A 16,100-nucleotide genomic window follows, 5' to 3' on the forward strand; every position below is an offset into this window, starting at 1 on the left:
TTTGAGTGTACTCTGACAGCACCCAATTACAAGGTTCGTAATTACAATCTTTGCAAAATTTTTTATTCAAGTTTTTTTCTAAGCAAATTTTGGAGAACCATGAAAATTTTTGAAGTTTTTTTATAAGCTCTTCAAAAAAATTTAAAATGAACTAAGAAACGTCACATATGGGAAACTAAAAGCAATTGAGCAGTCGCATTTAGACGCAAGATTTGCAACTTTTGAGAGTACTTTTATAGTACCCAACTACAACGTTGAGAAATTCAAATCTGGAGAAACTTCAGGTATTTTTGAGAACCAGAAGAAAATTCACATTTCGAAAACTTCCAAGATTTCAGCAGTCTTATTTGATTGCAATACTTTGAAAGTACTCTGACAGCACTCAATTACAGGGTTGGGAATTTCACTTTAGTGTACTATTTTGTAATTTGAGTTTTCTGAAAATGTATTAAAAAATCACAAAAATCGACTCATCTCTTTGAGTAAAAAGATTTGAGCATTCTTAATTGGAGGCCAAATTTGCAACCCCTGAGATGACTCTGACTGCCCCCAACTACAGGTTAGGAATTTCAAAATTTTTTGAAAAAGCACAAAAAATTTCAGATCTGGAAAAGTGCAACATTTTGAGCAGTCATATTTGGAGACAAAAATTGCAACTCCTGAGAGTACCTTGACCGATTACAATAACAGGATTGAGATCTTCAACGTTTTGGAATTTTTTAACATCTAAGTTTTTTTTGAAAATTTCGGAGAAAGTCATAAAAAACGTCGTATCTCGAAAACTACCAAGATTTGAGCAGTCATATTTGGAGGCAACATTCGCAACTCCTGAGAGTACATTGACAAAATCTCACCACAGAGATGCGAATATCAATTCTTGTGATATTTTTTATAAAAATTTTCTGAATTTTTAAAAAAAGTCATAAAAAAGAGTCAAATCTCGAAAACTTCAAGAATTTGGGCAGCCATAATCAGAGATAAATTCGCTACCCCTGAGAGTACCCTCACAATATCCAACAACAGGAATGAGATCCTCAACTTTTGGAATTTTTTTAAATCTAAGTTTTTGAAACTTTTTGAAAAAATCATAAAAAACGTCATATCTCGAAAACAACAAGGATTTGAGAAGTGAGATTTGGAGGCAAGATTCGCAACCCCTGAGAGAACTCTGACAGCACCCAACTACAGAGAGAAAATTTCAAAAATTGAGAAACATTTTTTGAAATTAAATTTTCTAGAATCTTAACCATAGCAATATACGATATAGCTTAAACGTGAATTTTTTTTTATAGAACATGCAAAAATAATACGTTGAAAAAGCCTAAACATGGCGAGATAGTGAAGCCCGCATTTAAATATATAATAGATAGATAGATGAAAGTTTAAAAATTAGGAGACGGGTTGACAGACATAATGATATTAATGAAAAAAGCAGGTATAGACAGACAGAAAAAATTACTGAAAATTCTTCAGCTTTGCAATATATGATATTGCTTAAACATGAAAAACTCTTTCGTTAAACATTCAAAATTACTATGCTTAAAAATGGGAGATAGCTGTCAATCTCATTTAAATATAGTATAGATAGATATAGATTAACTGTAATAAACTACAATGAAAAAAAAATTATTTAAAAATTGAGATTTTTTGTGACAATCATTCCCCCACACGCCATATAAAGTACAAAGTGATAGATTTCGCTGCTAGTAACTAATTAATTATGGCAAATAAGCGTCTTTCAACCAATTTCGAACGATTTCTGAGACGGATTAACTCTCCGCTTACGCGTTAATAGAGCGAAAAATATTGTCCCGTTAATAGTCCCAAATCGCCCAACATGGCATTCTTTAAAGCCTCATAACTTAACGAAAAACGATCACAGCTAAAATATCTTTTCAAATTTAAGCTCAGGACAACAATACCTTTTGAATGATAGAAAAAATCATTCAAAAATGGCTAGTTAAAAAGTCTAAAAAAACATCCAGAGCTTAAATATGCCAATACTTTCGTTACGAAAGTCGGGGAAAAAAGCAAGCAGTTTGCTGTTAAAAATACGTTAGCAGACTTAAACAGTAAAATATTTCATTTTTTACTTCACCCAGCGTAAAAAATGGAAATAAACTCAATATCTTGAATATTAAAAAAAATTTAACCTATTTTTTTTCGATTGCCGTCAGCGGACAGTCTCATTCAAGACTTCGCGCTAATACGAGCAGTATTGTTAAATTTTAACACGAACCTTTCCCAGTTAATACTGTTTAAGAGTATTAATTAATCAAAAACCAATTATTTTTCCTGTGCGATTTTCAATCCACAGGCGCCATTTTTAGTTTTATCATGGAGACGAGATTCATTAGTTTAGTTTACATGCTTGTTTATTAGGGGATTAAGTTTGGTTTCAATTTATCACGCAGGCAGACTAGACTGCAGGAAGTCAAAGTTTACGGTAATAGTTTTTATGGTGTTCAATTGTAGGACGTCAATATTGGAGATTTTTATTAATTAACTATAGAATTAGGGAATGTTATAGCATCAAAGCCTGACTAAAGTAGAATTCAGTATCAATTTGGCACCATCAGATTTTTCATTATCGTATTTTTGACAATTTTGGAGCCGAAAAAAAAACAGCGGCAATTTAGCAGTGGCAATTTTAAATTTTACAAGCGTGCAACGCACCTGCGGTGCTTCAAATAGATTAATGAACGTCGGAAAAGAGTAATGAATGCAAGTAAACATAAAAAACACTTACTTACTTAGAAAAAAATCTCACTTTTCGAATTTCAACGAAAAAAAAAATAGACGTCCAATAAGCTCTTTGAATTTCTAGAACTATTTATGACTAGCGCTTTTTTGATAACATGAACCCAAGTAGAGAAAACTGGATCAATAGGTAAAGTTTTTCTAGATCTTGATTTTTTAAAAAGCATACAAAACGGCATATATAAGATAATTTGAGCAATTTGGGCTGAATTCGTTATGAGCCAAGATACTTGAATTTGAATTCATTATGAACCAAGATACAAGTAATTCTGTTAAACAAGTTGTTAACCCGAAAAACGAAGTCTATAATTCGATTTGATAACGCTTGCTAATCGCAAGCGTAAAGAACTATTCAGTACCTTAAGAGGTAGTCGGGACATCGGGACATTCAAGGCGTTGCCCTGATACGCGGAGTCTTGTTAGCAATGATTCGTCGCTTCAGTTAAACAAGTAGCTCACCTTAAAATCCATGTTCCCATTTGATTAAGCTTGCTTTGCAAGCGTAAAAAAGTTTTTCTTTACATACAATTAAAACAGTAAGATCTGCAGACCAGACTTTAAAAATATATTTCGACAAACTTTCTGTAAATAGAAATTTGTAGGGTACAATATGATGTCTTTTAATATTCTTCTAGTTAATTGGCTAAAATTTATAGTTTGATTTTGGATGACAAAAGACCAGCAAAAATTTCCCCATTTTAGGGTTAAAACTTTGGGACGATTTTCGAATGGTTCAATATTGAGACTGGTTAAATTATAAGCAACCGTGTTGCTCCTAAAAGTAAACCAGCATGGTATATCTAGACTTAAACTCATTTGGAAAAAGAGCTTAATTTTCGAATACTTTTTCTTAATATTTCGACTGCACACTAAGTTCTATTGAGTTCCATTCAAAAAAGAAAACAAAATAAAGGCGCGCATTGGTATTTCCAGAGACAGCCAAGAAAACAAAGCGGACACGAGTAGTTGAACTGATTCCTTCGATCGAAAACTGCATTTTACTCTCATCAAATCATCGTCAACAATTGATTGGGTTGGCGGGTGGTTGAATTTCGGCTGGCTGTTTCTGATATTGCTGAAGCGCTCTATTGGGAGTGCATGGCATCGCTACACAGAGATGTTAAAATGGCCAATGGAATGCAGATATTTCTGGCTGCATAATAAGGAGATGTAGTAGTGAAGGAGTTGCTGTTGATAAAAATTGGCGGGGCAGCACCTCGTGAAAAGTAAAAAGGAACTCGCGATACTGAGGTAATTTAGCAACAGAATTATTGACGAGCTCCGCAGAGGAGGAGAAATAAATAGCAATATACTAATACTAGTCACAAGGTGCCCATACAACCCAGCTCATTGAAAACGCGTTGGCAGTCTATAAGAAGTGAAACCACTGACGACATTTGAATCATGTGGCCAAGTAAAGTGGAACACTAATAAACATCGCTGGTTTGAGCTTGGGTCGGGAGTAACATGGACGAAAATAAGTGATTAAATTAAACTCTATGTAGCCTCACCAGACGTTTGAAGCTTCGAATGGACGAGACATTTAAGGAAGGGTTCAGGGGTTTGTTTGGTTCTGTTCTCGTAACTGAGCAAATGGAAGAAAAAACCGCCGAATAATGAGGTGGTCAGATCAGATCAGCAGACAGTTCAGTTCGATGCTAATTGAGGAAGCCGTCTTTGATCAAAGGTACATGTACATAGAAGCTATCAATTGAGTACAGTTTTTATTTGCAGTGAGTGATTTTCGATGCAGGAAGAGATGATTTCTATTTCAAATATCGCAGCCTCAGTTTCTTCTCGTGTCGTCGTCATTTTATTGCGCAATTTGTGATGTAATAAGTTGCGCAATGTGCCATGATGTCATAAATGTTTGTTGCAGTCTTAGCTGTCCCGTTCCTACTCAATGCACTTGACTGTGTGCCGGGTGATAATTGTTTGCGTTGGGCAGTTGAGGTTTGTCCTCCAGTTTCTCGTACTCCAGTCGGAAGTCTTTAGGAACTTTTCTCCACAATTTGGGGTCGAAAAACAGATAAGTTCCCTGTTCGTATTGGTCGAACTTCTGGGCCTGGTACCCGGGGGCCCGTGTTAGCCACATTCGTTCCGTCTTGTGGTATCTCCAGTCATGCGCATACCTAAGCCAGAACATAACACTGATTAACCTCAAACAGGCAAAAAGTAATTAGTCACCAAGCATTGCCAAAATATTCGACGTAATCACATGCTGTGCAAGAAGCACAGAATACTGTGACCGCGGGATTTAATGCAGATCATTCTTGGACACCCCTCTATAGTCCATAGTTCCTTCCCACTTCGTCAAGTCGGAACAATTAAAAACATAGCCAACAGACAGTTGGAAAAAAAGTCAATGACTCTACGTTGATTGACACGTTTAAAAAGGTCGCTGCATAAAATCATTAGATTTTTTTTGGTATCATTCATAATCAAAGCAAAAATCCTCGAACCGCTTCTCAAAACTGGGAATACTTTCATTGCATGTCGAATAACGATACCGAGGTTTTTATATTAACAAATCACACAAAACCATCTGAAGGAGCTCACTGGAGAACGAAATTTAAACTCCGATTGCAACATGACTTTGAAAAACGATCTTCAAAAATTGAACAAGATAGCGTTAACAGAGAGTTGGAGTCTTCATGAGCTTCAGCAAGCCGAATAAACACTTATTTCTAGGATTTTATCTGCTCTTCAATTTTTTTAAACATAGTCAACTGACAGTTGGAAAAGAATAATGAACGCAAAGAAACAGAAAAAAAACTGACTTCTTTTTTGCAGCCTTCAAACTGCAAAATCGCAGCCTTCAAATTTCGGAGAAAAAAATACATGGCCTTAAGCCTCTTTGAAGTTTTAAAACAATTTGTAATTGACAATTTTTACATAAATTAACCCAATTTGAGAAAACTGGATCAATACATAGATTTTATTTCGCTAAGAAATCTGATAATTAAATTCTTTTTTCGAAACTAGAATTCGATCATATTTTTCGCCGATAGTGGAATTTGCCTTCCTTTTAACAATAGAAATGAACTGAACTTACAAGAAATCAAAACTCAAACCGCAAAAAAATTAAGCGTGAACAAATTTAAAGACTTTCCTGGAAAAAAAACTATCGAGACCTATGTAAGAGTACCCACTACCTTCATTACTCTTAATAACCTTAACTATAATGCCCTTTCCGTTTCAGGATATTTCTTTGTTGATGCATTTAAAAAATAGCCCACAGACAGTGGGAAAAGTGTAAAAAAAACAAGGAAACAGCAAAAAAGTTGATTAACAACGCTTGATCATTTTAAAACTTTTTTAGAAAAAACATATCACATGGAATTTTAAAGACTGTTTATGATTTGCACGTTTTTCTTCAAGTTACCACGTTTAAAGAAACTGGGTCAACATGTATTTTTTTTTATTCCACTGGGAGTTCTAAAAATTTACTCTTCGTGACCATTCAACTTTTGCCTCCATTTAACAAAGGGAATGAATTGAAATTTAAAAGCAAATCGTAACTCAAATTGCGAAAAATCAAACTTGAACGTGGACAAAATTAAAAAAAACTTTCTTGATGAAAAATAAACAAACTCATAAAAACATTTATAAATGAAAATCACTTGGTTTTTTACACTTGAAAATGAGAGATCACCACAATGATATTCGAAAATATAAGTGCGACAACATTGGCATTAGCATTTTAAGCAAAATAACGCTAATTTTAAAAATCGAAAGATCTCGATTTGTTTTTAAAATGACTAATCACAGAACGTCGAAAAACATTGAATAAAACGCTATACAAGCTCTGTTGAATGTTTATCAATAACTTAGACATGTAAGCTTATTATGGTGTTGTCAAATTTAATCAAACACTAACTTACCCCAAATAATAAAAGATCGACAACAGACAGTTGAAAAGAGTCAATAAACGCAAATCACAGAAAAAGTGACTTATTTATTTAAAAAATAAATGGCCTTGATGGTCTTTGAATTTCAAGGCGAATTTATGCTTAAAATTTTTTGATAAATGAATCAATTAGAGAAAACTTGATCAACAGATAAAAAAAATTGATTCTATTGGAAAATCCAAAATTAAAATCCATTTTCAAAAAAGAAGTTGTTCATGGGAGCGCATTTCCCCTAACATTTAGAAAATGAATTTGCACTGAACTCAAAAAGTTCAACTCTACGTTAATGCATTCATAAATACAATGATGTGTGAATGCACATCTTGAGCATATTAGAGAATTTTAAGACTTATTCCTGTAAAAAAAAATCAACAAGACCTATATTAGAATCTTTATACCTTCAGTGACTCTTAATAAGTGAGAGTTAGAAAAATATAGAACCTTAGAGATTTTGAAAAATAGTATTGAAAGCAGAGTATAGAAACAAGAAGAAATCAAGATATACTCAAACCAAAAAAGCTGCCCGAAATAGTCACATTGGAAATTTGATACACAGAGGCCAAGCAGTAGCTTTAAAAAAAAATTAATGTCCAGTACATATAACTAATGAGTTTTGAAAAAAAACGCCCTCTCTTCGAATCGAACCACAGGCCTCGAACATCCAAGTCAACTGTCATTCACTGTTCTACTGAGGCTTAAAGAACCTAAAAACTAGCCAAGGATAAAGCGGAGAACATGCTTTTAAAATGTCAATACTATGCAGCAAAAATTTACTAAAACGAGCACTACTTTACGAAAACTAGACTGGAAAAAATTAACTTGCAATATAACACACAATGATCGCAAGCTCGCGGTGGAATAATCACTTAACTAGAACTGACACACAGAAGCGAAGTTGTACCCCACAACAACGAGCCAAAAACGGCAGAAAGGAGCTCCCAAAATGGTGAAGAGAAAACAAAAAATATATAGAAATAAGCCGTGAACGAATATCGATTTTGAAAAAATAGTCATAGGAAAAAGACAATTGGAAAAGTGCCTCTGACTCGTCAAAAGTCAGAAAACTATTGCTTTTTTTCGGATATTTTTCAATTTTTGAGTTGCCAAAATATTACCTTAAATAAGTCTCAAAATCATTTATAATAGATACAATTTTCCGCAGAAAAATGATAAGAAATCACACGAACTAATCACACTTGCCTCAACGACGTACCCATCGCATCTTAGGTGTTTCAACTACCATGAATATTTTAATTTAGGATATCAGGCAGCAACGAGGATGCTTCAAATGACGGATACTAATCACAATTTTTTTTTCATTTAACATGATCACTTTGATTTGCGCAGGAAACAGTTGTGTTGATCTAATAACACTACGCTCAGGTTTATGAAACAGTTGTATGAACATAACCAACAGACAGTTCGAAAATAGTCAAAGAACGCAAGGAAACAAAAAATTACTGACTTGTTTTTTTTTGAAAATTTTCAGCTTTCGATCTTCGAAACAAAAATTTGACCGCTTTCAGTTTCCATAATTAATTAAAAATAACATTTTTTAAATGAAACTAACCAAAATTGTGGCTCAGGTGAAGCTGGCCTTTGCAAACACTAGCAAAAAAACGACAAAAAAAGCAGCTAAAAAAGAAGTAAAAATAAGCCTCGAATTAGTAGAACTTTTGCTACGCGTCGGATTCCAACCTGCAACCTTCTGACTAGGATTCTCACGTCATTAGGAGACTCACTCCCCTCTAGGCCACGGACGCGTAACAATCAACAAACACTTGCCAAAATGAAAGTGGAGAAAATATGCTATGAAATTTCCAATGCCACAGATCGAGATTAGAGCAAAAGCGCCACCAAATCAGCACTTCTATAGATCTAGTCCAATTTCCCCCAGGCTTTCTATTTCAGTTTTGAAAAACCATTTTAACGGAGTCATAATATAATGAAACCTGGCATGGTGCACAAATGAATAATTAAGAACATATTTGTTCTTCATACCTTACAACCTCATACCAGGCGTTTAGCCACAATCACACGTGAAACAATTTTAAAATAGAAAATTTGAAAGCTCAAAAAAGGCCACTTCTATTTGTGAGTTAAGTCGAAAAAAGCAGATTTATACAATTACAACTGCGCTAGCTAGTGCAAACACAGCCAACCGAGAGTTGGAAAAGAGTCATTGAACGCAAGTAAACAGAAAAAAGGTACTGAATTGTTTTTTTTCGAAATTATCTCAACGTTCCAATTTCAAGGACAAAAATGCCTCTAGAGCACTTTTAAGTTCTAGAACAATTTATGGTTAACACTTTTAAATATAAAATTAAACCAATTTGAGAAAAAAATGGATCAGTAAGTAAAATTTTTATTTTGCTGGGGAATCCGCTTTCGAAACTAGAAGATCCACCTTCGAAACTAGAAGTCGATCACGCTTTTTGTGATCTTTACACTTTTGCTGTTTGATAGTGGAGCTTGCCTTCCAGTTAGCAACAAAAATGAACTGAACTTACAAAGAAATCAAAAGTCAAGCAGAAAAAAAGTAAACTTTAGCCCGAACCAAATAAGACTTTTCTTGAAAAAAAAAAAATCATCACGACATAAATAAGAATCTGAAATACGTTCGACTTAAAATTTGATCAATAGGTAAATCATTTCTTCAGCTGGGAAATCTTAAAAACAAAATCAATTTCGAAACTAGAAGTACATCACGTTTTCCGTGACCTTTACTCTTTTGCTGTTCGAAAGCGGAGTTTGCTTGCCTTCTTTTCAAAAGAAAAGATTTTTAGTTTTTTCCTGAAAAACAAAACAATCATCACGTCGTAGATAGGAGTCTGAACTACGTTGAAGTCCGCGAAAAATCAAATAGTAAATCTTTATCCTAAAATCAAAATATTCATCACGATCTATATAAGAGTCTTAACAGCGTTCATTGACTCAAAAAATAAATACATTATAGCTCTATTATTTTGCAGGAGCTAAAATTGTTTTCAGGCGTCGAACTAAAGAAGTGGCAATGCAAAATGACACCAGCTTAGCCAGCATGGTGAGCGGTGGTGAAGTGGCCCTCCCTGAAACGAGCTGGTTGCTTGAGGGTGAGGCAACGCTTCCCAGCCCAGAAAAATAGGCAAAAAAGTGCATGTTTATCTTAACCAGGGGCACAATAGCGGTTCTCCGTTAAGAGCTAAACCGCTCGTATGTTGATCCTTTCCCTTGTGGATAAATCATCTTTATCTTAATAAAATGTTTCAGACAAATTTTAACTTATTTGTAGAAAAACCAAAAAACTAAGAAAGGCGAAACTGCACTTCGCGTACAAAAAAGAAAAAGCACAGCACACGAAAATTTGGTATATTGGCTAGAACCCTGGGCCTTCTGATCACCGCCTTAGCTCCGTTTTTGTATATATCAAAAGAATTTTGCGACAGTTAAACAAAATCTATACATCCCAAAAACGCGTTTGAATTAAAATACGGGCAGAATCCCGAGAAAACTTTACAATCAAACAACATTTGATTATTATCCTTAATAATAAAGTTTAAGTGCCAATGAAGAGAGATGCTAACTAATTTAGCATGAGGTCAATATAGCTGTCGTGTAAGTTACTAACAATTCAGCAGCTGCGGCGAGTTGCAGTACATCATTGATGTTTGTATAAAATAAGTAGAACAAAGTGTCCTCGCCGTATTTGCTCAGCTTGATAGGTGCCAGCCTTTCGCGAATGTGCAGATTTGTCAAGTACTCAGAGGGCACGAAGAAGTCGATGTCCTGGGGTCGACAGGGAGTCTCCGCGAAGGGACTTTGAAATGTGCTGAACAGACTGAAACGGTACAGTTGCTGCAAACATTCAGATCGCACCGCACGATATACATTTATCATCGGTCTAAAAAACGAAACGGAGGAAAGAAAAAGAAAAAAAGCGCCGACGAAAGTCTTACTCTGTAGAACTGAGGTTTAATCCCAGATTCTGCAGATCACTGCCCAATGCTAGTTGCACTAAGTTAGAGTCTCTCTCAGCCGCACGGATGAAAGTCAACAAGCCCACAATTCCGAATTGGTCCGTCACCATGCCACGTGGAATGTTTGTCACCAGTCCGTCGCCTGACGTCTGGATGCCCGTCTTGGAAGATTCCAGAGACCCGCTCTGACCATCCAGTTTATCGCCAGCCGAAGACCGGTAGGACATGGAATTGGACTGGTTGCCCATGAATTGGGAGCCATCGTCCCCCGCGGAGTGCGTCGGAAAACCATCGAGAGACCCTGTTTGGTACGCGTGTGATCTCGTTTTTGAGCCTGGACCAGCACCTGGCAGAGCCGGAAAGTCTTCGTTCTGAATCGTGAACTCACTACTTGGCTCACCACCCATCTTACTCAACATACTCACTAAACAACGGGCATTTCTAATTAAATCTAGAAACAGGGCCACTTATTGATATCAAGAGCTGTAAATTGCTTACAATAGTCACGCCCTTGAAATGATTCATATCCCATATTGCTGTGCTTTTGCGATAAAGCAGGAAAATCTTGCGGATCCAACTTCGAACTTCCAATTACAGACACATGAGAGCCCGGCTCACGACCATTTGGAGCTGCAATGAAAAAACTTTCGTAGAAAAATCACAACCAAATAACAATATTAAAACAAAATAATTTTTAAAGACAGCTTACCGGAGATTGAGGAATTGATGTGAATCAAAGAATTCGAATTTTGCAAATTAGGCTGAAATATATTTCAAATTATTTCCAGATAGTTGAAAATTACTTCGAACTTATTTGATACACTTACGCTGACAGAACCAAAACTATGGGCATTAGATCGACCAGCTTGTTGCACGTTGGAGGATGAGAAATGATTGAAAGCGTTGACATTGACCGATGGCGAATTGCTAAAAGACAAAAAAATAATAAAATATACATTCTAGTTAGAATTGGTTCTCAATTAAAACAAAAATCCATCACAAATTTCAAACTACGGAGCGAAAAAAAACTAAACTAGACAAAAAATAATTTCTTGATAACAATTCCAGGCAAATATACAAAAAAAACTCAAGAGAAGAGAGAAAGCAGGCAATTAATATAATTTTTGAAAGTGTAAATTGAATAAAATGTAAGCCAAGTAATATGAAAGAAAAAACAAGGATAGCCGGTTGCTGCGCAAGTTGCACAGGAAGTTCCGAGCACAAAAATAATTTCATAACAATTTTTTTTTGAAAACTGTGATTTTTTTTGTTCACTTGGCTATGATCGAAAGCTTGATAGTAATAAACTAAATTTTATTCGTACACTTGATAGTACGAGTAAAATAAGCATATTTAACAACACTTTTATCAAACATAAAAAAAACACTGACTTTATTGGAAAATTCTTTCGAATTTCAAAGAAAAAATAGACGCCCTTTAAGCTCTTTGAATTTCTAAAACAATTTATGATTGGCGCTTTTTTAATAACATGAACCCAACCTGAGAAAACTGGATCGATAAGTAAAGTTTTTATTCCGCTGGAAAATCTTAAAAATCAAATTCCTACTTCGAAACTAGAAATCGTTCACGTTTTTTCCCGCCATTTCAACGTTCGTATTTGGAGAGTGCTATTTACGTCATTTTCAGCAGATGAATTTCAAACAAAAAAAAATTGTAATTAACTAAACTTTCGTCAATTTTCCGTATTATAGGCCTATCCGCTCCTTTTATTCGCTCGAAATTAGACCAATGATATTTTACCGGTTTCTCCACATTGAGAAATTTTTGAACATTTGAAAATAGAGTCCATCCGAATCACGAATGCAAGAGCTTTAACATAATATATCAGTCTATCCTTTCCGATGACTATTTGTTGTACCTGATTTTGCGTGGAAGACAAAAAACGAACACACCCGAAGGCAAAGTTCCTCCTCTTTAAGTGTTCGGGCCAATTATCATATTTACAAACTTATTTCAGGTTAATCCCATTGGATAGCTTCAGCAATAGCTCTGTTGGTTAGACTACTGACAGAAGGGTAGAAAAAGGCAAAAAATATATCTCTAACGCATAGGCGAACAAGCGGTTTGCAAACAAAAGCGAGAAACGGCAAAAAAATAGCTCCAACACAGAGACGAAGCGGAAATTCGCACCACTTGCGATACAAACCACACATTGCGGTACAGAATATTGAATGAAAAAACATGATAACATGAAACCAACCTGAGAAAACTGGTCGATGGGTAAAGTTTTTATTCCGCTGGAAAATCTTACAAATAAAATTCCAATTTCGAAACTAGAAATAGTTCACGTTTTTTCGCACCATTTCAACGTTCGTATTAGGAGAGTGCTATTTACGTCACTTTCAGCAGATAAATTCAATTGAACTCAAAAAGTGCATTATACCTAAGTGCATCAATATTTTAAGACTTTTTACTGAAAAAAAAAACAAAAATCAGCAAGACCTATATAAGAGTCTTCACTACGTTCCTTACTCTTAAAAAATAAATCGAAAATTACAAAAAACGTTTCTCTAGAATTTTGTTGATGTCAAGAAGGCTCTAGAAGCTTCAAAATATAATATTTTTGTAATAAGCTAAATTTTTACGTCAGTATTCCGTATTATAGGCCTATCCGCTCGAAATTAGACCAATGATTTTCTAGCGGTTTCTCCACACTGAGAAATTTTTTGAACATTTGAAAATAGGGTCCATCCGAATCACGAATGCAGTAGCTTTAACATAATATATCAGTCTATCCTTTCCTATGATTATTTGTTGTACCTGATTTTGCGTGGAAGACAAAAAACGAACACACCCGAAGGCAAAGTTCCTCCTCTTTCGGTCTTCGGTCCAATTATCATCTTTACAAAACTTATTTCAGGTTAATTCCATTGGTTAGCTGTACCAATAGCTCTGTAACAGAAGGCAAAAAATATATCTCTTACACGAAGGCGAACATGCGATTTGCAAACAAAAGCGAGAAACGGCAAAAAAAGCTCCAACACAGACGAAGCGGAACTTCGCACAACTTGCGATACAAATCACACATTGCGGTACAAAATAGTAAATGAAAAAACACAGGTCAAAAAAATTCTGAAAATACGCTGGAAAAAATACTTGAAAAAATAAACGACAAAAGATGAAGAATTACCGCAACAAAAAATCATATTTGTACCGGACGAAGTTCAATAACAGCCCTTAGTAAGTGGAAATCATTACACGAGCGGTTGAATAAGTCGATATAACTTAAACTGAAACTGTTCGAATATTTTAAAAAAAAAAACGAAAAAAAAAACTTTTAAAACGAGGAAAACAGTTTCAGTTACAGTACAAACTGTTAAAATTGTAACAAAATCTATGCTTTAAAAAGTACACCAATAGAAACCTACCTTTAATTTTTTGAAAAGATAATGACAAACTGAAATTTGCTTGAACTAATAACTACTTAAGTGATAGTACTTTTATTTAATTTTGAAAGATCCTCTAGAAGTGACGATGCACTAGAAAAAGAGAAGATCCCATGAACAAAATTGTTTACGAGAAAAAAATCCCCGAGTGTAATACTATTGCTTATCGCACAGAAAATAAAGCTAGTTCAGAAAACACATGCCATGAAAATAGAATTCGAAATTCGCAGCGAATTAGAAAACTTACCAAGCGGTAGAAAAAGCGGAAAGTATCTGAGCAGAAACCGCTTCGGCCAAAAAAACTGAAAGGCATCAACTTATTTGAAAAATGTTCCAGTTCGCCTCCTTAAAACATCTACACACGCGCACGAACAATTTCTTCTGTCATCAATCTACACTGCAATGTAAAGCCACTATGCCGATAAAATGTCAGCCGAAACCATTTGGGAAAAAAGTTTTTAGGCTAAAAATAAATTGAAAAAAAAAAAAAAATGAAGACAAGGCTAGTAAAATTACAAGCAGCAGAAGTAAATCAAAACACTGAAAAGCAACTATAAAGCAAATTTTAAACAGCGAAAAAAAATTCAACGATTTGGCAACTGAGCCGAAAAAACATAAGCAGACAAATAATAAGCCGACAATTCTATTTCCGTTTGAAGAAAAAACAAGGCTGTCAGATTCGAAACCAGGACCTTTGCCGTTCCAGGCGTATTCGTTACCTCCAAACTACGTGTGCGTGAGACGCAAAAATTTGAAATCATTGTGATCTGAATCTAAATTTAATACTTTCAATTTTGCCCATTCCGTGATCCAAGTTATTTACGGGAAAAAAGCCGTATCGCATGTGTACAAAGCCGTATCGCATGTACAAAGCCGTATAAAAATTTAGCTAACATAAAAAAATTCATAAAAATGAAGTGTTTACGACCCATCCAATTGAAACACATAACCCCCAACGGAATTAATTTGCCCTCGAAATCACGCAAAATAAATTGACCAAGTCTATATAACATTATCTGTTTGAATACTAAAAAAAAAAACGAAAAAAAAAAATGAAAAAAACTCAAAATCAGACATGGTAACTTTACAAAATTGGGAAATTCAGTTATAATAAAAGCTGTTGAATATGGAACAAAAGCCATGCTTTAAAAAACGAGCCAATAAAAACCCTACCAGATAAAAAAACAGGGTTTAAAAAACGGAAAATGAACCGACAGAAACTAGGACGAAAACCACAAACCAGAAAAAATTAAGAAATTTTTTTGAAAAGATAATTACAACCTGAGACGGGCTTTAAGTAATTACTACTTAAGTGACAGTACTTTATTTAAATTTGAAATGTGAAAGGTCCTGTAGAAGTGAAGATCCTCTAGAAGAAGTGAAGATTTTGAGGACAAAGTTGTTTACGGTAAAAAAAAGTCTAGTACCGGATTGTAATAGTCTTGCTTATCGCAAGGGTGAAAAGCTACCAAAAAACAGCAGTAGATGCTATTAAATTGACTATGGTTGAAAGATACCATTCAGCAAATGAGCACTTTAATTTGCTACTTAGATTCTGAAGAAGAGTTGCTTCGTAGTATTCTACTACGCCCCGCTTGTTCAAAAAGACATGATTTGAAGTATCGTTACTTTACCTTCTCTTGGTAACAGAGTTGAATCCATAGCTAGCTTGGTGCAGCGCCATGTTGCTATTCGGAGACATCCTATTTGGACTAGTGAATCCCAAACCCGATGAGTTATTCGTGGTCATATGTTGATTATACAATGACCTGTTCACCGAAGAGCCTGACTGCGGTTGACCAGGAGCTACCACTGCGGACGAAGACAGCAAAGAGGCTGCACTTTGTTGACTCTGTAGTTGCGATGATAACTGCCCCCCTCCGCCAGGAACTGAACTAACGGAGCTTCCGAATCCTGTCCGACTACTCGGAGACGCTTGCAGTTGCTGTTGCGACAATTGGGGAAACGCCGACAGCCGACCAGCTTGAGGAGGCATAGCTCCTCCGAATGACCCAGCTGCACTTGAAGGGATAATTGAAGAGCTATCGTTTCCAAATGCAGTCTGT

The 16,100-nt window shown here is 35.2% G+C and overlaps 2 protein-coding genes across 2 annotated transcripts in view; one reads left to right on the forward strand and one right to left on the reverse strand.

Moving 5' to 3' along the window:
* LOC134846062 (protein angel homolog 2-like) overlaps positions 1-16,100 on the forward strand; it is a 513,790-nt gene that overhangs the window by 451,371 nt on the left and 46,319 nt on the right. The gene's annotated exons all lie outside the window — the stretch shown is intronic.
* LOC134846061 (CCR4-NOT transcription complex subunit 2-like) overlaps positions 3,594-16,100 on the reverse strand; it is a 421,605-nt gene continuing 409,098 nt past the window's right edge. The window contains exons 5-11 of the mRNA XM_063863247.1: positions 15,669-16,096; positions 11,455-11,554; positions 11,337-11,388; positions 11,126-11,257; positions 10,607-11,051; positions 10,279-10,488; positions 3,594-4,892 (exon numbers count right to left, since the gene is read on the reverse strand). Of these exons, the coding sequence (XP_063719317.1) occupies positions 4,661-4,892; positions 10,279-10,488; positions 10,607-11,051; positions 11,126-11,257; positions 11,337-11,388; positions 11,455-11,554; positions 15,669-16,096 (1,599 nt within the window). The 3' untranslated portion in view covers positions 3,594-4,660. The remainder of the gene's footprint in view (positions 4,893-10,278; positions 10,489-10,606; positions 11,052-11,125; positions 11,258-11,336; positions 11,389-11,454; positions 11,555-15,668; positions 16,097-16,100) is intronic.

Source organism: Symsagittifera roscoffensis, chromosome 5 (genome assembly GCF_963678635.1).
Source record: "Symsagittifera roscoffensis chromosome 5, txSymRosc1.1, whole genome shotgun sequence".
Lineage (NCBI taxonomy): Eukaryota > Metazoa > Xenacoelomorpha > Acoela > Convolutidae > Symsagittifera > Symsagittifera roscoffensis.